At 41.9% G+C, this 26203-nt stretch overlaps 1 protein-coding gene across 1 annotated transcript; it reads left to right on the top strand.

Annotated features, from left to right (window-relative positions):
• Positions 1-408: 408 nt before the first annotated feature.
• LOC121185512 (CUGBP Elav-like family member 3) lies at positions 409-24652 on the top strand. The gene is made up of 13 exons (XM_041043722.1): positions 409-556; positions 2063-2145; positions 17314-17362; positions 17690-17818; positions 17915-17994; positions 18374-18517; positions 18986-19130; positions 19492-19641; positions 19777-19842; positions 20688-20792; positions 20938-21081; positions 21259-21422; positions 23930-24652. Exons 1-12 carry the CDS (start codon positions 412-414, stop codon positions 21384-21386), a joined length of 1368 nt encoding a protein of 455 aa, XP_040899656.1. The 5' UTR covers positions 409-411; the 3' UTR covers positions 21387-21422; positions 23930-24652.
• The last annotated feature ends 1551 nt before the right edge of the window (positions 24653-26203 follow it).

Below are 26203 nucleotides of genomic sequence, written 5' to 3'. Positions count from 1 at the left end.
AATATTCAAATAAGATATTTTATTAAGAATTTATGACTGTAATATTTTTTATTCTTAATTTTTCTGACCCTGCAACTACAATTATTATAATACTGTTATAAATTTAATATTCCTAAGGGAGTACTATGATTATACGAAAAATGATTGTGATACCATAGGAGTTTTAAAATCTATGAAGTGAATTAATTATGAACTGATTATTATATACCATAATCCACTAAATCAATACATTTAGGACTATTATGGTGATTTTTCTTCAAGGTCTTCCTCTGTTTTCTTTTTGTTTCCACCTATCCGGCTGTGACTCGAAGACTCGTCCAGCATCAGTTGCCCATCTCCAGGGATACCTGCTCCTGATTTGTTTGCCCCTCAGCCCTTGCAGTACCCACTCGCCCTCTCCACTCTGTCCCGATGAAGGAGGCCGACGCCATCAAGCTGTTTGTGGGGCAGATTCCCCGGAATCTGGAGGAGAAGGACCTCAAGCCTATTTTCGAGCAGTTTGGCAAGATCTATGAGCTAACTGTGATTAAGGACAAATACACGGGCATGCACAAAGGTAGGTCTTGCCATTATAACATAGCCTAAACGTAGATAGACAAAAAGAGAGACAGATAGATACTAGATAGATAGACGTGTGACAGTAAGGCAGATAGATGGGTGGATTTTCCTGCACTGACTGTCACACGTCTCCATGGAAACTGTCACACCTCCTCTCGTCTTCATCTCCAGTTAACACTGCAACATGAGATCATGAAGACAGGCAAACTCTGCACGTTACTACACGTTCGCTGTGGATCAAAAGCGCTTTTTATGCATGAGTATGATTGTTGCAAAAAACTGGATGTCTACGTAAAAATGTACTGAAATTTGTGAACATGTGTATATTCCACAGAATAGGATATATAAAAGTGTGATGGATAGCTTTGTAATACATGGTATATAGAGTTGAGAGCCTGCTAATTATCTTAACGATTAGGAGCCTTTAAATAATGGCCACTTCTAACAAAAGATCAGGAATAAACTGTCGCAAACTCACACACACACACTCTCTCTCTCTCATACACACACACTGACCTGGGGTCCAGTGTGTTACGAACCAGATTAGGCTGTATGCTCCAATCAGTGTAATGGGCCTGTAAGCCTGGGTGACACAGGGGAAAGAATCTGTTGTTTCGAGAATCCCAACGGTCACAGTAAGCTCCTCTTAAAAGCAATGAGATGGGCCATAAGATGCATGTGTGTCTGTGTGTGTGTTGAGGACTTTCCTGAGTGTGTGCGTCTTGTCTTTATGTGTGTGTTTTCTTTATCTTATGGCAATATGTTGAGTCATTCTCAGTTCTCTCAATTCTTCGTGAATGTTTCCTTCCTAATGGTCAAATCTTCTCTTCTTTACTCTGAATCTACATTAGTCTGTCTGAGATGTCACCGGGATGCTAACCTGCTGCTAATCTTGTTGTCTTAGTGCTGGTGACAGGTGTAGTAAACAGCTCTGGCCAGCCAGCTCTACTACCTACCCCTCCCTCATACACACAGACACAGGTACAGCACATAGGAAAACAGAGGGAGTGTATTTGGAGTGATCGTGAGGCATGCGTAATGGTTGGTATAGGGCAGGAACCTGACTGTGCCCAGCCTGTAAGGCCTTGTTAGCCCCGCGCACGTCTGTGGTGCTGTCGTGTGCTGACTCGTGCCGTGCCGTTATGAAATGTGCTGTGGCGTGGAGTGTCTTTCTCTGCTCTAGAGTGCATCATCAGGGTGTTGATAAGTATAGTTACAGTGCATGAATATATATATATTTTTATTAATCCTCTCACACAGTTAAACAAGGGATAATTCAGAATAGGTAACAAGGGATAATTCAGAATAGGTGACAAGTAACTAGGGAAGGTATCAGAAAAGGAGACATTTAAATGATTTAAATAGTGTGTGGCTGTGTGTGTTTGTAGGGAAGTGATACTGAGACAGATACAGAATGACAAATGTTACTTGCAAGAGTTACTTGCTGAACTTTTCTACCTTCACCCCTTTTCCTTCTCTTTCTCCGTCTCTCTCTGTCTGACAGGATGTGCGTTTCTGACGTACTGCGCGAGAGAGTCGGCACTGAAAGCCCAGAGTGCTCTACATGAGCAGAAGACACTACCAGGGGTAAGGGTACATCATAGACATACACACAAACAAGCATTCCCCAGACAGTACACACTTCACACTTATGCAACAATACACACAAGCTTGTATATACACTCACATCTCAAGAGCCCCCTCCACTACTACATACACAGACACACACTAGTAGCCTCACATCAGTGTGTGTCTGTACTGTTGGAGGTTCAGCTTCCATTAGTAACACCGTGACATAACTCAGCAGCAGGCAGGCGTCTTGCTGCTAAGGACAAACACTCCCTCTCACCAGAGACACATAGGGTACTCTGTAAGCATGATCATCTCCATTTCTCTGTCTTTCTCTGTCTCTCCATCTCTCTGTCGGTCCCTCTGTTAGCCTTCTGTGATAACTCCCGCCTAGAGAATGTGTGTAATTAATGTGGCCATTCCCCTTTGTCTCATCCCAATCTCCCTCAGCCTCTCTAGTGAGGGATCGTGTGCTGTGGCTGGGATGGGGTAGGACACTGTTCATTATGGATGGGGCACTGTGCGAGATCTGTGTCTGTCTCGTAGGCTCTACCTCTCTGTCGCTCCCTCGCTCTTTTTTTCTCTCTGACCTGGTTTCCTCTGCAGTTAACAGCGGATTTTACAGTAACTGTTTTGGAACATTTTGCAGTTTTAACCTATTTTTTTAGACCAAAAGTAGTGTGTGTAACTACCCGGCCCAGACAGAGTGCTGTGAAAGTATAGGATGTTTTGTAGAAATGACATTTTCCCTGCTTTATCTAAACTTTGATTTACAACAGCTATAACAGAATAGTGAATGTACCTCTACCATCTCTGAGGTTTTCTCTATCTCATTCTCGCTGTGTCACTCTGCCACTGATCAGAGTTTCAGCTCCTGCACCTTCTCCGCAAGCTGGTGTGTTGATAAGATCTCTGTGAGAAAATGGTTGGAGGAGAGCCTGAAGAAAAGGCTTTGGGGGAGGGGAAATGTTCTGACACACACACAAGCACAAATCCCTGCATACATACATATTGCAATCATTATGCTTTTTCCATGCAACTGGGGAATGCATCTGCATTCATTCATACATAGTCACACGTAAACACAGCATGTTAATAATGACATTAATCCAATTAGGGCCTACTAAGGGGTCTGACCTTTCTGCAAAAATCACCTTTCCACTATCTGCTGTGTCTTGTTCCTCTCACTCGTGTTGCCCTTTATTCTTTGACTCACCCCTCTAACCCTTTCCGCTGGTTTTTATTTTATCATCTCCTGTTGATGACATCAGTAACAGGCTCATTGTAGCAAAGGTAAATTATACACAAGCCTGCTTTATGAGGAGGTAGTTGCAGTGAATTTCCTGATAAATTGTGATAAATATTCTGGACACACAGAGGAAACATTTGTGGGGAGGATACTCATTAGCAGTGCAGATTTACTAAAGAGCCAGCACGCAACAATCAGAAGCACCACTCCCCTGAGGAAGAGAAGTGCTGAAACGAGGGTGTGGCTGTCGTGTGCTGGGTTTTCAATAAGCCTGGACTATTAATGAACAACATTACTGCTTCTGTATGTGGCTTTCCTCAATTTAGAGTATCTTGCCTTCCCCTTTGGGGATTGTGAGAAAGAGATAACATCCCTTATTCTGTCCAGTTTGAGCCAAAAGTCCTCAGAGTAAAGTTCTCGTAAGACTATGAAAAATTATTTGAAGAAGAGCTTAATTTAGCATGTTCATCAGAGTTCAATGAACTGGTTACTTAATAACAATAAATGGAAGCTATGGACTCAGTTTTCCACTAGCTACTCAAAGCACTTACAAATGTTTCTTACTCCGTTCCATTAATAACGTGTTAATAACTCAGGTATGTTTACTACTGCTTGAGTTCGATACAAATTTTCAAAGGATAAATCAAACATGTCATATCCCCAAATAACTAAATAACAAATAATAAATAATAAGAATTATTTTAGTGTATGTATTTAATTTTGGAGGCCTCTACGTAGTGCAACACCTCCTCTCCCTGTATCTTTTCTAAGGTTTAGCTCTGCAGTCACTTTCCAGCACCTGTCTGTACCCTATCCCTATCCTGTGTGTCTTCCTTCTTCTTCCTCCCCCTCCCTGGCAGTTGCCTTCTTTGACAGGATCTAGAAATGACTTCAGAGGATTTCTGTGTCTCTGCCCCCCCCCCCCATTGTCCCATTCTTTTCTCTCCCTAAGAATTGCTTTTTCACCTCTTTCTTATTCTTCCTTTTATTTTCCCCAATCCTCCATGCTTTCCCTCATTCCATTTTATCTCTTTTTTCCTCTCAAATCCACTCTGTCCTGTGTTCAGCTCCTCCTCTCACATCCTCCACTTTCTCTGCGCCAGCAGGATATTACAGAATATTCCCATCACTACCCCCAACCCTTTCATCGCTCGCTCCTTTTCCTCTCTAAAATCTCCTCATGGTATTCCTCTCTCATCCCCCCGTTTCCCTTCCTGCTGTCTTTTACTCATTTTTTTCCCCTCACTGCACACTCACGCTTCCTCCTCAGATTCTCATTTCACAGTCATTTATGGTAACCCTTCTCCTAAGTCCTCCTCTCAACGTCAGTCCTTCCCTCTCCTGCTCCCTCCTTATCCACCCCCCCACCCCACAGCAGTTCCTCTACCCCTCGTCTCATTTCCCCTCCTCTTGATTAGTTGACCCTTTTGACCGTTTCACACCCCCATCTCCTCCCTCTCCTCCCCCTCCCTCTTTCTTCCCCAGCTCCACTTGTTAAGCTGCATGATTAGTTTCTCACAAACTCATTTTCATAGTCCGATCCTGGGCTCACCGTGGGGCAAGGGGTGTGTGTTCGTGTGTGTGTGTGTGTGTGTGTGTGTGTGTGTGTGTGTGTGTGTGTGTGTGTGTGTGTGTGTGTGTGTGTGTGTGTGTGTGTGTGTGTGTGTGTGTGTGTGTGTGTGTGTGTGTGTGTGTGTGTGCGCATGGTAGACTTGCCTGAGTGGGACTTCAATCTTGGGATCACTTTTAATTGCAGGCATTGGTGGAAAGTCAGGCACCTCATACAACTTTAATAGAACTGTAGCATCACACATTCCTACAGATTCGATTCTCTTACACCCATGACCAAGCAATTAAGGTTTGGTGACAAGTTCAGTGCTACAGAGCACTCTTGCTGCTCCTGTCTGTCACTCACTGATGGGATTTAACGCTGATTTAACAGTTCCAACCAACCAGTAGAGGAATGAATGGAGAGGGACAAACAGAAGGAGGGAGAGAAACTATATCACAAATGTCCCCCACTAGCTTTAGCAGCAGGGGCAGTAGACTGTCAGATTGGAAAATGAGGAAAAAGGACAGAGGGATTGAGAGAGAGAGAGATGAACAGATGGTCTTATCAGAGTGTCCTGCGCCTTGTGTTTAATTTGGACACAGAAACGGAAAGAGAAGCACAGAGGGAGCACGAGATGAAGAGAGGGAGAGAAAGATAGAGAATAGGGGAGAGAGAGAGATGCATTATATTAGTTACAGTGTCAGACATTTAGCAGTGGAACCACTAGCAAGTCCCACTGTAGCATACAGATGTTTTGGTGTATTAGATGTGGTGCAGAGATTCCCCCTGGGATACATCCACATGAAAGAGCTCATGTTTAGCTGTCGCATATCAGTGCTTATTTGCACTTGAAAATTGAATTTTTCATTCGCATTTGCATGCAGGGGTTGCACCAAAAGGGAATGATGAGAGAAATATGCAGTGAAGTAAAAGGACAGGACAAATAAGAAAATAAACTGGACAAAAAATCATCTCCATCAAGCAGGATTTTTTTGTTGTTGTTTTGTTATGTTCACGTATCTATATAGGAGCCATGGGATCTTGAGATTCAAATTTATTCTAGTCGTCATTGTATCTGCATATACGTGACATGTAGCATACATCACATGTCACAATGATTTTCATTACACACATACGATCATCTGCTGTTCAAGGGACTAGAGCTACAGTAGTGAGTAGTGTGTGTCTTGTTAGTCCAGAGGTGGTGGTGGTAGGCGGTCAGCGCGTGTCTAAGGTCAGAGGTCAGGGCTCAGCCTCTAGTCAACAAATTCAGGGGGGCTGGTTTCAAAGCTGTAAAACTCTTCTTCCAGGAGAACCACTAGAAGGACATGACAACTCCCATGAGTGTTTGGGCCAACATTAACTTGCATAATGCATTTGACAGAATGGTGATGAGAGGATGGTGAAGGGAAAGTTGGATACAGAATGTCTTTTATTCGTTTGAATATCATTTTAATCACATTCTTTTGGTTTTAACATTCTCAGGGAATTTGTTTGACATCCTGACTTATTAATAATGTACCAGAAACACAATGTAAGGATTTATCTGGTATTGAGCTGGTATTACCATGTAAACTAATTAAATTTGCATTTTGTTAGCCTCCCAAGCTTGCATATCATTACCAGTTTCTTTATATTTAAGCTAAATAAAAAGCAACAAATCAGGAAAAATTTGTAATCCATGATAAACAATCAGAAACCTTAACCTGTTTACAAATATTATGATATTACTGTCTCATTTCCTTGTAGTAGATCTCATAGCTTTTCTCACCTCAGGGACACTCACAGACAGTACAGACAGTCCTTGCAGACATGCTTACACGTACCTATCGGACACATACTGCACACGTTCACTAATAAATGCACATCCTTGCTCATACTCACACAGTAATCATTCATAAAACTGTCCTTGCTTCATCCTAATCCCCCCCAGTCCATCCTTCCTGCCTCTCTCTCTCTTTTCATCAGGCCACACTTCACTCCCAGCCTGTTTAGATTTTAACCTCATATCTCCCTCTGCTCTCTGTCTATCGCTCCATCTCTCCCATGCCTACTGCTGCTGTATTTCCTCCCTTATCTTTTCCTTTTGTTCTTTGCCATCAGTATCTCTCTCTCCATTTAATCTGCACTCTCTTCTCTCTGCGTTTATCACTCCCTTTATCTTTGTCCTACTTCAGACGCAAGTGTTCGTACACACATACATGCATGTGCACAATCACATACACATACTCCAACACATCTGTTTGGACACGCTGGCATCCGCAGATCTCAGTGTAGGTGAAATTAAAGTGTGATAAGCAGCTTACCAGGTGTGTGTTGTCATGCTTCACTGCTCTCCAGGCAGCACTCTGCTCCCTGTTCTTTGATTAGAGCCAAACGGAAGCATAAGCACACACACACACACACATCATACATCCAATGACAAACTGGATGCCTACTGAATTAATAAAAAGGCTGTAGAAGCGCAACAGGAGATGTAGTTTGCAATAACTGATACAGCAGAGGATCAATTTGTTTATGAAAAATATAACAAAAGTTTGTACTGTGGATATTGATTAAATGTATATGGTATGACAGCGTCCTCAAGCCAATACATTAGAATACATCCATGGTTGTTGCTGGATTGTGCAAACAAGGAGGGAGATGTTATGCATTTTATTGACCCTGGATCAGAGACACAAGTAGTGAAGTTATTTATGTGCCGTAGAGGCTGAAAAGGTTATATTTTATTTGGATCAACAGTATGGACTTGCATGGACTCAGCGGGGTACTTTTTAGGTACAGCAACAGCAGCTCAATAGTACGTCATTTAATTAAGTAAAGCCAAATGTGTTGACATCACATGAAACACTGTGGTTCACTGATACTTGTCAGTATGTCAGTAGTGTTTTCATGTGCCCATCAAGCACTTGTTGTTGATGTTTATCATATCCATTCCGGACATGTCATGTGTGCATGTTCTGTATGTTCTGTGTGTGTTTCCATGTGGAATCTAAGATGCCTGGCAGGCAGCCTCCCTATGGGGCAAAGCTATGATGAGCAATTATCCACTAGGGCGACTTTGTAGGCTAATTTAGCATATTTATGTGGTCAGCAGCACTGTTTACTATTCCCCTTCACTGCTTACTGCTGCACTTTCAATTTAGAACAGACCCCAGCTCCGTCGCTCCCTCTCTTTTATTTTCTCTCCGTCTCTTCCTCCTCTGCCATCCCTCAGCCTCTATCTCTCCCCGCCTGATGGGGTTTGTGATGTGTATCGCTTCCCCCTCCCTTGTGCCGTTTCTCTATTTTTATCCTCACTGTGTGTGGGATGGGAAGGGAGTAGAGGGACAGGTGTAGAATCGTGTATGTGTGTGTGTGTTTCTGTGTGTGTTTGTGTGTACAAGAAGTAGAGAGAAAGAGGAGGATCCAGAGAGAGTGATACAGAGGGGGTACACGCAGCGCAGAAGGGTGTTCGTGTGGGGCTGTGTACAGCTAAGACCAAGAGGGATTTAGCCTGTTTGTTTTAAACAAAAGTCTTTGCTGTGTGTGTGTGTGTGTGTGTGCTTGTGATGTATGTGTGCACTTATATGTGTGTGTGCGCACGTGAGTGCATTTGTGCATGCAACATGGAAGCAGAAAGAGTGCCTGCCTCATATTTCACCACAAAATTGAGGCAGAATCTAATCATAGCCTCATAAAAGCCTGACCCTGGAGAGCGCCTGCCTCTGTAAGGCCTGACACACACACGCACACACAGAGGAACATTTGTATCTTGGCCAGTTTGGAAATTATGTTTGTGTGGACACATGATTACCAGGGTATGTGACTGTTCACTGCCAAATCTGTGTCTCTCAGATGCTGAGCTCTAAAGTAGCCCTAAGTTGAGTTGAGTCCATATCACACACCATCTGTTTTGTAAATCCAACCAGCTACAGAAATCTGCTGGGCCTAGTTTCCACATTCATAGAATGAAAAAGACTATTTAGTTTCAATTACCAGTCATCATTATTGCATCTGATGATGGACCAATGCATGCTTTGTTCTAACTACTTAAAGCTGGCTTCAAACCCTGAGTGAAGTGCATCATGGACAGCTTTTGCGTGCCCATTAAATCCTGGATTCACACATTGGCTTACTGCAAGTGCATACTTAAGGTGATGAAATCAAAGCATGTCTATTGAAATCTTCATGTTTACAATAGATGTAAAAGATAGATATTGACAGCTGCAAACTGCCGCAAGACTGGAAATGAATTTGACTAATTATTGTAAACACACAACGATAATGTCTCTCATTTATGTATTTGGGTTTTTAAGTAATTATCAAGGAAGAAAACAAGTGCCAGAAAGTAGAGTGTGCCAAAAAAACACTTAAATGCAGTGACCTTAGCAGCTGCCTAGATCTCAGCATTTGCACTTGGGTAGGGCTTTGATCATTGAGCAGTGACACTGATGTCCAGTGCCAGATCATATAGCAAACATCACTCCCTTTTAACTTCAGTTACTGTAACATTCACCCTCTCATTTTCATTTCCAGGCACAGATCGGTACACGTTGGGAGTTGCCAGTTGCATACATATACTGCAACTCTCAGTCAGGAAAGCACAACTTTTTAGGAACATTGAACTGTAAGAAGACGCAGATCATTAAGTGCAAAATTAATTGTTTCCAAATCCTCAAAGGCCTGAACATACAAGTGCTGAGTTCTCCAGTGGAAAGGACGAAGATGCCCAAATTATGCTTCAGTCCAAATTAGATCTTTGATGCTGACTCAGAAATTGAATCAGAAAGTTTTATATTTGATTTCACAACTGTATAAGAGATTAAATTTTACTTTTTGTCTAAACTGGCTGTTACTCAACGCAGACCAGTTTACATGAACCAGCAATTCAGGTCTTAAAGTCCTCTCTAATATGCATTATGACAAGTCATGTGGCATGTTTCACTCTGTCCGTGTGAGAATGTTGAACTAAAGCCGACAGCCTGCACACCAGACACCTTGTCCCAGAAAGTAATATGTATATGTCTGCAGTGAGATGGACGTATAGAACAGGGCCCATAAAGGGGGGCTGAATGAGTGTGTGAATTTGTCTGAATGAAATGGGGGGTTAAGAGCAGTGGAGGAGGGCCAAGAAGGGGTTTGACATAAATAGGGGTGTATAGACAGGGAGGGGGCAGGGTGAGACAGGGGAGGAGCAGAGGACGTTGGGTTAGAGAGAAGGAGGAAACAAGACAAAAGTTTGCTATAATGAGCGTGGAGGAAGGGGCAGGCGGGTGGTGGGTGGAAGAAAGGGCTTTTTCTGGGTGGTGGAGAAGTGGGAGGCAGTCTGGGTGCACTTCTGTCAGTTTAAACAGAGACATCTGTCAGAGGGGGCCACTGGTGTGTGTCTGCATATATATGTGTGTGTGTGTGTGTGTGTGTGATTAGGCGGGCAAGGGGATGACAGGACTTTAGTTGCACCTGGGGTGTGACCTCCGCTCTGAGGTCCCCTCTCTAACCACGCTTCAACCTGCTGTCTAGATAATGGTCTTTTCACACTGACCATAGGGCAAAACTGGGGCTTTAGACCCCAAATTACATTGGCGTAGATCCCCACACTTCACAATGCTCTGTCCAACAACAGAGAGGAGAATAGGACAGCAGGGCTTATATAGCTCTGTGTTCTTTAGCTTGTTAATGTGTGACTGGAGCCTTGTTCTAATAAAGCACTTAGGAGCGTGAATGTGGGTTTACGTCAAGTAAATTGAAAGTATTTGGGTTTAAGCTTTTGTTTAAACAAGTTTAGGTTTTGATTATTTTTATGCAGGTTTAGATTTAAAGCACATTTTAACCTATGCGTATAATGCGTATAATGCGTATAATTTATCCCATTGTCAGGTTGATCAGTGAGGTCTGTGAGATTTAGATTAGGATATAACTCCTAATTAATAAAATAGAAAAGTAATCTTTAGACATATATATGCCCTGATTGTATGAGTACACATAGTTCTGTCTACATCATGTTTTAATCTTAATTCTCGAAAACTAAAATCCTTTCTCCATTCCACTTTCCCTGGTCTTATGGATAATATTATGAGTTAGATGTAAAATAACAGAGTTAGTAAAAGACAACAGTGAGAGAATTTAGCCAAATTTGACTAGATTAAGGTTAGATCAGGGCATTAGATCTTATATACTGTCTTGGAACTGATCAGCCAAATATCTATCATGCAGGCAAAGTGAGTGCGACTAACAGATTATACATTTTGTAAAATTAAGATTTTGAGTTGCTCCCCAAGAAATAGAAGTGAGTAGTCTAAGCTAAAATTAAGAAACACAGCACCTTAAAATAATTTTATTCCTATGAAATGCACAAAAACAAAAACTGTAGAAGTCAGTGTGATTTTTTTCCCCTTCAGTTTTTCACTTGAAAATTTGTCTTGCCTTCATTTTATGGGATCCTGCCTAAAGCTGTAACTATCTGAGCATCTGAAAATGTGTCACTGGCTCTGTATTGAATGTAATCTCACCGAATATGAGATCTTTGCAATCATGAATTTGTATGGCTTTGAGCAGCCTTTTTAATTCACCAGCTCATTTCCCAAAGGACTTACACTCCCTAAAATAGAAAGAAGGTCCAAGTGCATAGGTCTAACAGTTATCCGCTATAGTGCTGTTGGATTATGTTGGACTAAATCCAAAGGATCAAATTTCAGTGAGTGCTCCACTGCTGCATGCAGAATGTTCTCATTGGGGTTTGACAAAAACAGCATAATATTATAGGGATCAACAGGGTAGTTAGTTCTGCTTTACGCATGATTTGATACCATTACTATGGAGAGTGATAAAGAGAAAAAGAGGGCGAGAGAGAAGAGAATATGTTAGTAATCCATGCTCCAGTAGAGAGGCTGATGAAGGGTTAACTGCCAGATAAAGTATTGAGCGGAGCAGAAGGAGGGCAGACTTCTCAGGTGTGAAGAATGGAATGAGAGAGACAGAGGAAGGTGGGATGAGAGCAGGGGGATGGGCCGCTCAGGAGCTTGTATTATGGTTGTGGGCCCCCGTTGCCAGGCAACCAAGCCGAGAGAGATGCCAGGTTGCTAGGTAACCTGGGGGATGCAAAGCTTTAACGTGGTGTGATAGAGAGACAAGAGAGAGGTGGGGTGGAGCTGTGCTGCTGGGCTGCTCCACCTTCCCGCTCACTCTCTGTTTCTCACAGCTCACTGTCCTCATCCAGCTGTGAATGAGAGCCGTAAACTCAGTTTCATCAGGGAGCCATGATGGTACATGCTGCAGTATTTTACCGGTTTTACTCAAATGTAAACACTCCCAGATGCAGTACATAAAAACCACACCCTTTATGGATTGTTCTTACACAGATGATACAAGCAGTAGTAAATATTGTTTGTAGTTATTGTTGTTGTGATATGTAGTATCTCTCTGCCTTTTACTGGATTACAGTCAAGTGTTGAAAATAGCTGCAAGTAATGCTTATTTTCATTGTCCTTTAATGTACCAATTCAGATTAATTTTTGATCCAGTCACTGAATCAGCTCTAGCTGACAGTGTTAAAATTTCAGCACTTGCCTGTTCATTCTAGCTGAGAGAAATGAAAAATAAATGTTCCTAACTGTATAATCATCACATCCATACTACAAATTTTTGTTAAACCCTAGCAGTCATACCCAAAATATAAGCACATCATGACCAAACTATTCAATCGGAAATATTATGTTTTATTTTGTAACTTTTGCCCAAATGTTAAAAATATCTTTAGGTGCCCAAGAAGGTACTTTGTCTAATTCAAAATAAAGTTAGAATTCTATTAAACATTCATGTAAATTTTAAATTTCTCTTTTAAAAACATGTTTAAAAATCTAAAAAATGTTTCTCTTTTAAAACATTGTTTTGAGAAAAACTGTTTTTTTTTTTAAAGAAACTATGGGGTGTACACTGCTGCTATTTAGCTCATTTCTGGTTTTGTCAAATCAACATAAGGCTTCTCTACACTGATGATAATGAGTCTTTAGGCCTGCGAGGCATGTTACAGCAATGATGGAGAAAAAATGAGAGAGAGAGGGAGAGAGAGTAAGAGCGACATGAAAGAAAGAAGTGAATGAGATAGAGAGAGTAGGACAGAGAGAGAGAGGATGGAAAAAGATAAAAAAAAAAAATTAAAAAGCAGAGATAGCCATGTCAGGGTATGGAGGGATTATGGAACTGAGAGTGGAAAGAGGGGAATTGAGGATGGGGGAGAGAAAGAGGGAGAAATAGTGGAGAAGGGATAAAAATAGTTTTCCTTTCTTGTGCACTCTGGAAAATGGACATCTGAAATTGTGTGGATGGAGTGCTCCAGAGGGAGATTGAAGGGGGAAGGGTGTGTGTGTGTGTGTTTGTATTTGTATGAGGAGGATATGAAGAGAGTGTTTGTGTGTCAATGTGCATACACACACATACGCACACACACACACACACTTGCGTGTGCACATACACACCATTGTCTGTTGTCATGCTGTGCACTGTAATCAGTTTTATATTTCTGTTTGCAGGAACATTTGTGGAGTATTGCCTTCCAGTGTTTTGTTGGCAAAAAAGACCAAAATGATAACACTGATTCAACACTGCAGTTTAATCCGTGTTCCAAATAGTGCATGTACACACGCACATTTACACACACACCACCCCCTACCCTCATGATGTGGTGCAATGGTTTGTTCCACTGATTTTGTGTAGGTGGGGGAGGGGGTAGAATACGATTTGATTGGATAATCCAAGGATTTAATATCCCCTAATCCTGGCACAATCCTCTCTGCATTACTGCAGGGAGTAAGATTAACTGTATGTGTGTAGTATGTGTTTGTTTCTGTGTGCAAAAGGGCGAGTGTTTTGGGCGTGGGGAAAAGTGTAGTGTATACCGTGTGTCTGTGTGTGCACGTGAGTGACATGTACTGTGTTTGTATTTGTGTTGGCACCACAGCATGCAAATGGAACTGTGTTTGCATGCAGGGTTTGGCCATGCGTGAATGAGCGGACGTGCCTCCACTGAGAGCGAGTGGTCATGCAAGCTCACACATGATCATATATCACATATCTCGCCCTCATGCATCGCCGCGCTGCTGCTCACATACAAATCCACTTTCTTCAGAGATACAGAAACTCTGCCTTTTAGCGAGGGCTTCTTAGTATGCAGCAGGAAGGATCAAACCCTGCTACAGTATTAAACCAGCCCCCTGTACGTGCACACGTTTGCAGATGGTTACTGTTAATTAAGTCTTAATTGGAACGTGAGTAATTAGAGGATAATTTGACTTGAAAGGAGCGTGTGGCCGTTCATGTGTGTTGAAGTAAAGGAGAGAGAGAAAGACAGAGTGGAGTACAGTGTGACTGACTAGCAGGGACTGTACTTTATTTGCATTTTTCTCAGGGGCTCATGGGAATTTTAATTACTCTGCTACAATATAGATTCAGTTCCTTCACCTTCTCCCTCGCCTTCTCCTGCTCGGAGCCAACTGACACTTACTTCCTCCTGTGCTACTGCCCACATCTCTTCATTATACTCATACATTTCTTGCCGTGTTGAGTTCCCTTGTTCTCATACATTTTTACTAATACTCAATGCTCATTAGTCCCCTGTGTTTCATTATTTGACAATTCAAAGAGAGAGAGAAAAAAATATGAAGCCAGCAAACCACTCTCCAGCACAAAATTCTTTGTTTACCCGAAGAGCACAGCAGTCGCCCTTGGCAACCAGCATCCTTGTTTACCTACCCAGTGTGTCGTCATACGATTGCCATGACAACAAGCTGGTTGCCATGCCAATTTTCCAATGCCATTGTGTTGTCTTTGTAGCAGCAGTGTGCACCTCTCACCTGCTGCTTTTCTCTACCTCCTCTCTCTTTTCCCACCCATCTTTTATGTGTTATACTAAATGTATATTATGTTAAAACATCAAAAGGTCAGACACACACACATACTCAGACACCAATACTCCTTGATTGATAAGCCATAGTTTGTAATCATTAGGTGTTTCTGTTCAGTCTGTTTGGTCAAAAGGATGAGCTTGAATAGGCTTAATGAAGGAAGAAATGGAAGAGGTGATGGATTGACGAAAGGATAGAGAAAGGGTTAGTGGACACAAATCTTGCTACAATCAGCCTGCTCTACAACACAGCCCAAAATCAATGAACAAGACGGGACTGATCGATGAGTTGATAGCGCAAGATGGATGGCAGCTTGGATGGACAGCAATAACACCAAGGCACCAGGACAGGGATATGATGGATGGATGGATGGATGGATGGATGGATGGACGGACAGTGTGAATTCAAGGTTGCAGAAAACTGTTTGGGTGGAGTGTGTGTGTGTATTTTCTGTTTAAGTTTATGTTTATGCTGACAGCTCGAGTCAATAAAGGTGTGGGGTTAAAAATGTACATCATCCCTTCCTGTGCAGACCTTGTGCGTGTGTGTGTGTGTGTTTATGTGAACATGCTTGCAGATGGGTTTGCATCTGTGTGGGTTTGTGTCTCTGACTGTGTGTGATGGCCTTGCCTTAGATCAATAGCTTTGTGGTGACAGCTAAGAGCTGATTAATCAAATGTATGGATCAGTCTCTCTCTGCTCTGCCCTCTCCTCAATTACCAGCTTCATTACATTGCCTTAACACCCCACTGGGACCTTTCTCCATTCTTCCTTCTCATCCCCTCCCTTTCCCCTCCTTCCCCACCCTCCTCCTCCTCCTCTCTGTCCCTTCTCATGCCTTTTCTCGTTCTCTGTTCTTCCCCCTGAGTTTTTCTCCTCCCTGTCTTTGAATAAATATTCATAGATGCCAAGTACAGTAATTCGACCACAATTACTACAAATCAAATTTTGACTGGCAGTAAGACAAAGCATTAATTAATACCACTACACTCTTGCAGCAGAGTGAGGAACTTTAAATCTGAGCCCGACTGAAAACTGAGACATTTCGAAGCTTGGATTGGGAAATAGGAGTCTACTCCACAAACATGTTGTTTTTCCTCCTTTTTTTTGCGCTGCTCTGTGTATCGATGTCACTCCCTTCTTCAATCCGCCACGCTTCTCTCCTTTACCTCCCTCTCCTCGCTCCATCCTTTTTTCATCTCTCCCTTCCTTGCACTTCTACCCTCTTTTCATCGCCATCATTCTGCAGCCCTTCTCCTCCCCCACTGCACCCTTCTGGCATTAACACTCTGTCTCATTGCCTCAGTGCTATGACTAAGCACTGTGTGTAGTATGTTTTTGTGGTTGTGTATGCCATTATGTGTGTGTGTGTGTGTGTGTGTGTGTGACAAACCTGTGTGTGCGTAGATAGTATAAGCCATTCAGAATATGTGTGTACATGCGTGCATTAACGCTCTAGGCGATGGAGCTCTGTAGTCGTGACATTTTTTAGACAGAGAAAGTCACGACTGAATCACGCCCCGCTCCTCCCCCCTCCCCCTTCTTTCTCTTTCTATTCTTTTTGAATCATCCTCTCAGGGGCAGCTCTTCTTTCACCCTCCCACTCTCTCTGTCTCTCTGTCTCCCTCTTCGTGTAATGCCTCTTTTTCCAGCATTTCCATTCACTCCCTGGGTTCCTCTTGGCCTTCCACCTGCCCTTTCAGTTGGTCGAAGTCAGTCGGGGTCCCCCAGGCCTCTCTCTCTCTATGTCTCACGTTCTCCATTTATTTTTAGCTGACTGCGCCTGTTCCCTTCACACACTTGTCATCTCATCCCACTACAATCCCCCCCCCCCACCCCCCCACCTTCTCTATCTCAGCCTACTCTTGTCCCTCATCTAATCCATAGTTCTTCTGTAATCCAGATCAGCTGGCCTGCATTCTTAATCTCATCACTTCTCAATCCCCCCTCCATTCTGTGTGTGTGTGTGTGTGTGAGAGAGAGAGAAGTCAGAGATAGTAAGGTTGTATGTGTTTTGACACACAGAGTTCAGACACACCTGTCACCTGTTAACCTTGATTTATCAGGGGCTAAAAAACACAGACACACGCACACACTAATTCAACAGTGCTGTAATTAAAGTTTTAACAATTTGTCAGAGAACCTTGGTATCTCACTGCAACAAAAGCATTTGTCAATACAGATAATTACCTCCAATGTAAAATGTCACTATTTTACTGTTTCATAAGCTTTTTAATGAGGGTCAGTTTGTTATTCCATACTGTTATATTTACAATTTTCCACTAGTTTCCCAATTCACTTGACATTTTTCAGAATATCTTGCCAAAGACGAGACAAGTTTTTTATTGTGTATTTTCATTTTAAATAAATAAATGAAACATATCTAAATTCTTGAAACTAATGTCCTGACTGTAAGTGACGAGATGTCCTGTATTAAGATAAATGGAAGGTGACATGTTTATGTTGACCATCTGTGTTGATGTTTCTGCTTGTTTGTCCCTCAGATGAATCGGCCAATCCAGGTGAAACCAGCTGACAGCGAGGGTAGAGGAGGTGAGACAGACACACATATTAACACTCTTAAACACACACACACACACACACACACATTTCAGTGTGACAGAGAGAAGGGGAGGTGTCAGGCTGTAGTTGTCAGATAGAGATGGAAAGTAGTCGACCGGTTGTTTGGAGAGTTATTGGACTCACACACATACACACTTTACTCCTATCACTATTCTCTGTAGTCAGTACTGCTCCCTGGTGGACAAAAATGGTAGCTTCCATAGATAGATTTCTACTGTCAGTTTCTACAGTCTTTTCATCAGAGGTGTGACCATTTGTATTTGTATTCTTTTCTTCCACATGACCCTGGTCTCTCAGAGGATAGGAAGTTGTTTGTGGGCATGTTGGGAAAGCAACAGAGCGATGAGGACGTCAGAAGGCTGTTTGAGCCCTTTGGCAGCATAGATGAGTGTACTGTTTTGAGGGGACCCGACGGCACCAGCAAAGGTAATACACAGAAAAAAATACCACGTACTACCCAGCTTCATTTAGTAGTACTTTGTAATTTAATGCAGTCTGTTTGCTGACTCGGTTTTGTTGCAGGGTGTGCTTTTGTAAAATTTCAAGGACATGCCGAAGCCCAGGCTGCCATCAACAGCCTGCATGGAAGCCGCACAATGCCTGTAAGTTGAGTGCATATGATTATAAATCAAATAAAATCAGACATACTTTATGTAACACACACAGACAATGCAAGCACACGCTACATAATGTTTGAATGGTCTTCCAAAGACGTGCGCACAAGTCAGATGGGAGGGTTTACATTTTATGTAATAATGTAAGTAATGTAAGGTTACATTCGCGTTGGGCTTGTCCTGGGCATCCTCTATATGCGGAGATAGGCCTGAGCCCCATGTGACTCATAAAAGGATTAAATGGACAGAGAAAGTGAATGAATTAATAAATGGAGCCAAGTCCCATTAACACATAAAGAAGATAACACATAATATTACTTGTAATTGCAGTCGAAATTTAGGTCTGTCTCCATCTCTCCCCTCACAGGGAGCATCATCCAGTCTGGTGGTGAAGTTCGCTGACACAGAGAAGGAGCGGGGGCTGAGGAGGATGCAGCAGGTGGCCTCCCAGCTCGGCATCTTCAGCCCCATGACCCTCAATTACCCCGCCTACAATGCCTACACACAGGCGGTCAACGCACAGGCAAGCAGTGCATGCACACACAAACATTCACTGTGCTACACACACATATACACACCAAGTTTGTAAGGGGAGTGCTGTGCTTATGAAAGGATGTAATAAGTTTGAAGAGGCTATCAGTGGTCTAATTGGGGCTAATGTCATTACCCAGACAACAGAACATACGTCATCTGGCATTAGCTTTCCCGCAACACACAACCATTAACCCACTGACTCAGGACATAATGGCCTTGTAATTAGATCTCTATTCATCTGTTCCTCCATCACTCCCTCTCATGTCCCTTCCTCTAATTTTTTCTCCCTCTTTCTCCCTCTCTCTCTCTTTTTCCCATATCCATGTAACTGTCTCTTTGCTTCTCTCTTTCCCTCACTTTTTCCCTCACTCTCCCTCTTTCTCCCTCCTCTGCCTTCTTTTTCCCAATCCCCTTCCTCTCTCTCTGTTACCTTCCCTGTCTACAGCTTGTCCAACAGCAGGCCCTGGTTGCCCAGTCAGCATACTTGTCTCCTGTGGCAACCGTTGCCGCCGTACAGATGCAGCAGATGGCGGCACTCAATGCCAATGGAATCATTGCCACACCCATTACACCTATCACACCGTCCTCGGGTAGGCTCACACACACACACTTGAATTTGTGTATGGTCAGACACATGCAGCATTGTGTTGAACAGAGTGTAATGTCGTTGTAGTTGTCAGCTGTACATTATAGAACAAAATGTCAAAGTATTTTTATTGCGGCCAGCAAATTTTTCCCTTGGATGCTTTACCTCATCAAAATAAGAGTCATGAGAAACATTGTACTTAGTTAATCAGGTTTTGACAGTGTTTTGCATAAATATAGCACACTGCTCAAATGATGCATAACTAAGGCTTTTGAAGAGCTAGAAACAAGTGTAGTCCTTTAGGGGTCATAGTGAAAGACTTGCAATGAGAGAGACTTATTGTCTGGTGTGATATATGTCTATAGGTACAAACACCCCACCAACTATTGCAGCAACACCTGTGCCAGCTCTTCCTCCACCAATGGGAGTGAATGGTTACAGTAGTGTGCCAGCCCCGACCAATGGACAACAAGCAACAGAAACACTATACACGAATGGCGTTCACGCATATCAAGGTATTTTAATATCGTCAAATGTAGAGTATTGCAATAAAGACATCAAACTAAGGGAAAATGAAACAGGTTTTATTATGACATTGCTTGTATTTTTTCATCCTCACTGGTTTTATGTAATTTTTTTTTACCCTCCAGCTCAGAGCCCAGCAGCAGCCTTGGACCCCTTACAGCAAGCGTACGCAGGCATGCAGCACTACACAGGTTGGTGTATGGACAGATTAAAGCACCAAGCAAATGTCATTTTGGTCTGGATTCTTCAAATGCATGAATCTCTAGCTGACTGTACATATAATGTACAATATGCTCGTAACAGTGGAGCAAAGCCTTTGGAACCAAAAGCAGGTTTGCTGCATAAAAAATAGGGTTAAAAGGCCCTTTACTTGGTCTACAGGCAGACAGACTACCACTGGACCTCACCTGTGAGTGACAACTTATCACCATGGGCTTGTCTACAATAATATATGTGTTGGTATACATGTAAAATGCTTTAAAAAATCCCAAAGTAACTGCATGGAAGATGCTTTGAAAATCCAGATGCAGTAAAGACACATATTTGCCCTTGTTAATTACAAATGTCAATGTGTGATCAGAAATAAATATTGATGTGCAGCTCAGGCAGAAGGTTAAATTAAGACTTTCAGAACACAGGGAAGGTGTCTGCTTTCAATTTGACTGCCATCGCGTCAAGGAGGGACATTTTTAGAGGACAGTTGATTACATTCATTTTGTCATGATTTATATGATTTAATTGTAGCACAAGACACATATTTATGATTGGTAATAACGTAATACAGCAAATTATGCCTTTACCATCTGACATGTTTCTCACATGATTCACTACCATGTAGCGACTGTAATGTGTGCATATGAGACTCAAGAGTGTCATTGTTTTGCAGACTTGTTCTGTTCAGCTGTTACAGTTAATAGTTTTCACCTTCAGCAGGAGACATTTCAGTTCAAACGAAGTGACTCTATTGGACACAGCTATGTTGCCACCTGTTGTTTTCACCCAATCACATTTCGTTACTGTCTGTCTCTCCCAATAGCGGCGTACCCTGCTGCCTACGGATTGGTCGGGCAGCCGTTCCCCCAGCAGCCAACACTGGTTGCCCAGCAACACCAGCAACCCCAGCAACAGCAGCAGAGAGAAGGTGATGTGACTTCCTGTCTGTCTGTCTGGGGCCACACCCCTCTATTCAATTTAAAGTTGTTTAGCACAAGGATTTCAAAGCCTGAGCTCATTTATCACACTCTAATATGTGTGTGTGTGTGTGTGTCTGTGTGTCTGTGTCCCAGGTCCAGAGGGGTGTAACATCTTCATCTACCACCTGCCCCAGGAATTTAGTGACTCTGAGATGCTGCAGATGTTCCTGCCCTTTGGCAATGTTATCTCGGCTAAGGTGTTTGTGGACCGTGCTACCAACCAGAGCAAATGCTTTGGTGAGATACACAGACAGGGGAGAAAGAGGGAGGGAAAGGGGACAGCAGATGTATCAGAGAGAGGAAAGGACAAATGAAAAAGACAGGCTTTGTGGAGGATAAACTACTGTTTTAATTTCTGCATCTAAATGAAGGTGACACAGAGGAGATGTGAGGTCGTTTTTCTCTCTCTTCCAGGATTTGTGAGTTTTGACAACCCAGCCAGTGCTCAAGCCGCCATCCAGGCCATGAATGGTTTTCAGATCGGCATGAAAAGACTGAAAGTGCAGCTCAAAAGGCCCAAAGATGCCAACCGCCCATACTGAGTGACAACTGAGAGCAGGAATAAGAAAAAAGGAGAGGTGAGGTGGTGGTGGTCGGGAGGTGATGAGTGACACAACACAAGGGAAGTGGGGTGTTGTATGTTGGGGGAGCAGGAGGATGAAAGTGGGTTAGTGAGAAAAAAACGTGGAGAAGGTAACTTTAGCTTTGACACTGCAATTAATATGTGATGGTAAAAAGTTAAGAGGAGAAACTTAACATGACATATCATTGAATATACAGTGGGTTACTCATATAAAAACAGCTTAATCAACTCAGGAAAAGTGAAAATACTAAAATATTGTTTTCCTTTTTATTTTCTTTCACAATCTTATTTATTTTCTTTCCTGCTGTTTTGATCTTTTCCTGAAACGGCAACTTACCTCACCCAAGATCCTTCCGTCCAATCATAATTCACGAGGACCCCATCGCTATGGCAATGGTTGCCTAGTGACCGATAAAGCCCTGACCCCCCCTTCCTCTCGCATTGTTGTAAGTTGATTGGTTGGCCTGTGTTTGGGTTGCTGTGGCGATTGATTGCCTGTGTTGGTTGCCCTTGGCAATTTTTGTTCTGTCACCTCGAGCAACCAGCCATGCGTTGACCTGCATGTCCTGTTGCTGTAGTGACCACAGACTGTGTTTGGTGCATTGTGACTTTATTTTGTATTGACCTGTGCACATACTGATCAATAACTGTCAATAGCCAGGACTGTACTCAGAATCAATTGATTTGATTGGATATTTGATGCACTTAATCACTGCATAGTAATTTGATCAATTCTGTAGCAACGCTCGTTATTTTTTTGCAGCTTTGTTTTTGATCAGTTTCTGTAGTGTTCTGTTTGGTGTCATTATTATTTGAACAAATTGTTTGGGTACAGTAGTGAGCGTGGGCATCTATGTGTACACATGTGTCTGTGTTACACTGTTAGTGTGTAATACAGGAGTGCATACTCTTTGTTGTATCGGTGTCTGTACAGAGAGGTTTTCCAGAGGTTTCCATAGTGGACTGGTGAAGAAATGTAGAGCAGCACTACAGTTTACTGCAAAATATCATTAAACTGTTGATGGAAAATTTTTTATGATTTTATGCAACATACAAAAATGGCAGGCCATGTGGGCAAGACACAAGGAAATGATAATAAAGTACATTATACATACAAGTTTATATATGGTTATAAACTGGTCCACAACTTGGGTCATATAGTTTAGTGGAGAAAAGAGCAGACAAGGTTATGTAAGTTTATTGACAAAAGTACACTATTTTTGGGTGAGCATGCATTTTGTTGAGCTGTACTCTGATCGGCTGAGTTTGTAATCCTGGATTCTGATTTGTTACACTGTTTGATGTGGCACTTTAGTTTTTTTGCTCCTTCATTTCTTTTTCTTGGTCTCTTTTACATTTCCTATCACTGCTTTTGTGGTGTTTCCCCCCTCTCCCCCTCACCACCTCCTTCCTCCTCCAGTTCCTTTATCTCTTCCTTCTTGTTCCCTCTTTCTCTTTCAAATTCTTTCTTTGCTTCTCTCCATCCCAGCCTCCTCTTTCTATCCCTCTAGCTCGTGTTTTAAGGTAAAGGGTATGTGGTTGTCATAGTGGAAAAACAAGTGCCTCTTGCTTATTGGAGAACAGTCTTCAACTATAGGAATTCTGGGAGAAATACAACACAGAGAGACTATAGGATCTCTTCAGTTTGAGGTAAATTTAATCCTCCACAAACTCTAACCATTGCCTAAGAGGAGAAAATGTGTAGCTGCTGTCAAGTCAGTGCGTGGAGGCACCATCACATGGCAGCGCACATTATAAATAAAGAATTCTGCTTCTATTTCTAGACACACCTTTACATAACAAATCCTTGTGGATCATAAGAGGGTCTTTATGTGTTATGGACCTGTCTCCTCTATCTGAAGCCAACCCTGCTGCCCCTACATCAGTCTGACTCAAACTGTCACCCAGAATTTCTATACTGCAAATGCCAGAGAGTGATGCATGTCGGTAGTAGTGTTTGCTTGCCATGATTCAAGGCACATGAGTGCAGCACATGCTCATTAGGTCACACACATAAACACATTATGCCCTGATACTGGAGCTTTACAAACATACACGCACACACACAACACGCCTACCTCCTGACACTCACTTCCAATCACACAAGGACACGAATAATGGATTTTCACCATATTGAGTTGCATGATTCAGACACTGTGTGTGTATGTGTTAAAGCACCATGATTTATTGCTGTTGAAAGACAGGGCTTTACAACTGTGAATGATGCCTTCTTGTTTTAACTCACCAAGATGAAACTGAAACAGAGATAAGCTAGGAGCATCCTGATGTGCAGTTTGCTGCAAGACGTATGACAGCAGTCCAAGCCATGCCTACAGAAGAGTTTTGTTTGATGGGAGGGGCATGTTTTTCAAAGTGTAAAAATCAGACAAACATTGAGTTCCAGTGTATTTATAACTCTAACATGTCCTCCCTCCTTCTCTGTCCCTCTCTCCTTGTTCATGTATCATTCCCTCTTCCCCCCAACTCCCCCTCCCTTCACAGGTGACCCTTCAGAGTCCAGCCGAGGTGGAGTCCCAGGGTTCGTTGTGCTTTCAGACTGTCTGCTACCTTTGAGCATCCGGAGAGTGCAGCCACATGCACACACACACTGACACATGCTCACACGAATACACATGCACTCTCAACACTGAACCTCAAATGGTACAAGACTGATATACAAATGTACATAAAGTGCACAAACACACACATACGCCTGCTGACACAGATTCACACGGTTCACGCGAGTCAGTAATTTTACCCATACAGCCGAGAGCTTGGTTTGACCATAGTCTGTGTGGAGTTTGCCAACAGGGTGTTTAGTACAGTTAAGACAACTCAGACCAAGTGTGTATGGAGGGTACTGATGAAAAATGCTGATATATCACTTCAGTAGACTTTAACATGTCTATACCATGTCTATTACATGACATATATAGAGGGACCGATGTTTCATAATAAAAAAAAAGAAAGAAAATACAAAAAAGACAATTAAATGAGTAGGTTAGACTTTGGAGAAAATCCTAATGACCTGTAAATAATTTAGTTTACAAAGAGCAGCATTTAAAAAACAAGAAAAAATGCAAAAAGAATACTACTTTAGATAAACACTGAACAGGACACAGCAACATTATTATTATTATTATTATTATTGTTATTATTATTATTACCACTAGTAACATCATCATCTACATAAAGGGATATTACATTCCAAATTGTAAAATGGGAAATCACTAACCTATTTTAAATTTCTACTTAGATTTTAGGTGAAACACGGGGGAGGGGGGGATTGCACTTTTATTCGGGAGGTTTTAATATTTGAACTATTTTTTATTTATTTACTAATTTATCAATTATTTTGTTTATTGGGAGAAGGGGTTTGAGTGGGTTGCAATATTTTCATTTTAGATTTTTCTAGAGAAAACCTTTTGAGGGCCTGTTTCTGTCAGACTCTTGCAATCGAGTAATTATAATGTATGTATTGATTATTACAGCAAGTATATTTATTTCTAATTTATTGAATCCTGTTTTTGATCCACTCTCTTTTTAAGTTAAAATAAAAAGTATCATACTAAATGTCCAAATGTGATTGATTGATTGAGTGTGTATGTGTGTGATTAATCTGAAGGATTCAACGCATAAGAGCGCACATCCATCTTGTGACCAGAAGGGGGCATAAGTGGGGTGCATGTAATCAGAGGACAAGAAAGCATTTTCACCCACATTAGGCTGATGTGTGAAGCTTCTTATCTACTGTTTTCATTTACGGGAGTAGACTACTTATTTATCAGCAGAATTAAATGCTGTATTGGTTTTATCTTTGAAAACAGCTCCAGTAAACTCTTCTCACTCTGACAATAATTTTTTTTCCCTCGATGAGATAATCTCAATTCAATTTAATAAAAGAGAAAAAAAATAAATAATTTGATGAGTGTGCAGGCCAAATTATGGGTAGAAATAAATTATAACTGAGTGGGGTGACCACATAGTACAGTTTTTCAATAATAGTATTCACCAAATGCAATAGAAAGAAAAAATAAACTCACCATCAGGATTCACAGCATTTGTTTAGCCTTGTGGTTTTCAAACTGTTCAAATTGCTCTAATGGTAACAAAGCATTAAAAGATGAAAACACATTTTGCTGAAGTGTGGATATAATTTTCTTGTGAAGAACAAGTACAGAGTCGCACACATACAAATAAGGAGAGATCAATTGGAAGTATATAATTATATTGACTGAGTTTAACAACAGACTTTGGTGATTAGACTCCATCGATGTGAAACTTCATTGAGCGTGGGCCCATAGGAACATAAGAAAGAGGGCATCTTGTAAAGTTTCATTCCAAACCATTTTCGAAATCAAGATCCAGAGAGCTTACAGTTACCTTTCATATGATCATGATTCATTTGAACCTGCCGCACATGTGCAAACGCTTACTATCTGGGGAAAGGTCTTGACAGGCTCAAGGTTAGTCAGACTTTAGGTCATACTGGACTTTATGTCAGCCTGTATCCCCTCACATGCTTCTTTTATAGGTCATGGGTTAAAAGGACGGGAGGATAGCCTATTCCATCAGAAAAAGGGCTGTGGCCATAAGAATTTTTGCTTGAAAAATAAAGAATTGAAACCATTAATCAGTGACCTCAGTAGTTGCCAGTCATTTTTCTCCTTGGAGCTCTAAATCAGCCAAAGTAATTTTATACAAAGCTGAAAATTCACAGTGAATGAGTGCAGCACTAAATTATGCTGCGTATGCAAATAACAAGGAGGTCAAAGG

This window comes from Toxotes jaculatrix, chromosome 8, assembly GCF_017976425.1.
Source record: "Toxotes jaculatrix isolate fToxJac2 chromosome 8, fToxJac2.pri, whole genome shotgun sequence".
NCBI lineage: Eukaryota > Metazoa > Chordata > Actinopteri > Toxotidae > Toxotes > Toxotes jaculatrix.
The sequence above is the reverse complement of the archived record's forward strand: the minus strand, read 5'-3'. Positions and strand labels throughout refer to the sequence as shown.

Excerpts from the sequence above, each read along its gene's own strand:
- LOC121185512 (XM_041043722.1), top strand. The coding sequence starts at position 412 with ATGAAGGAGGCCGACGCCATCAAGCTGTTTGTGGGGCAGATTCCCCGG. Across the intron at positions 17,995-18,373 it reads ATGGAAGCCGCACAATGCCT|GGAGCATCATCCAGTCTGGT; the intron begins GTAAGTTGAGTG and ends CTCCCCTCACAG. Across the intron at positions 20,793-20,937 it reads GCAACAGCAGCAGAGAGAAG|GTCCAGAGGGGTGTAACATC; the intron begins GTGATGTGACTT and ends TCTGTGTCCCAG.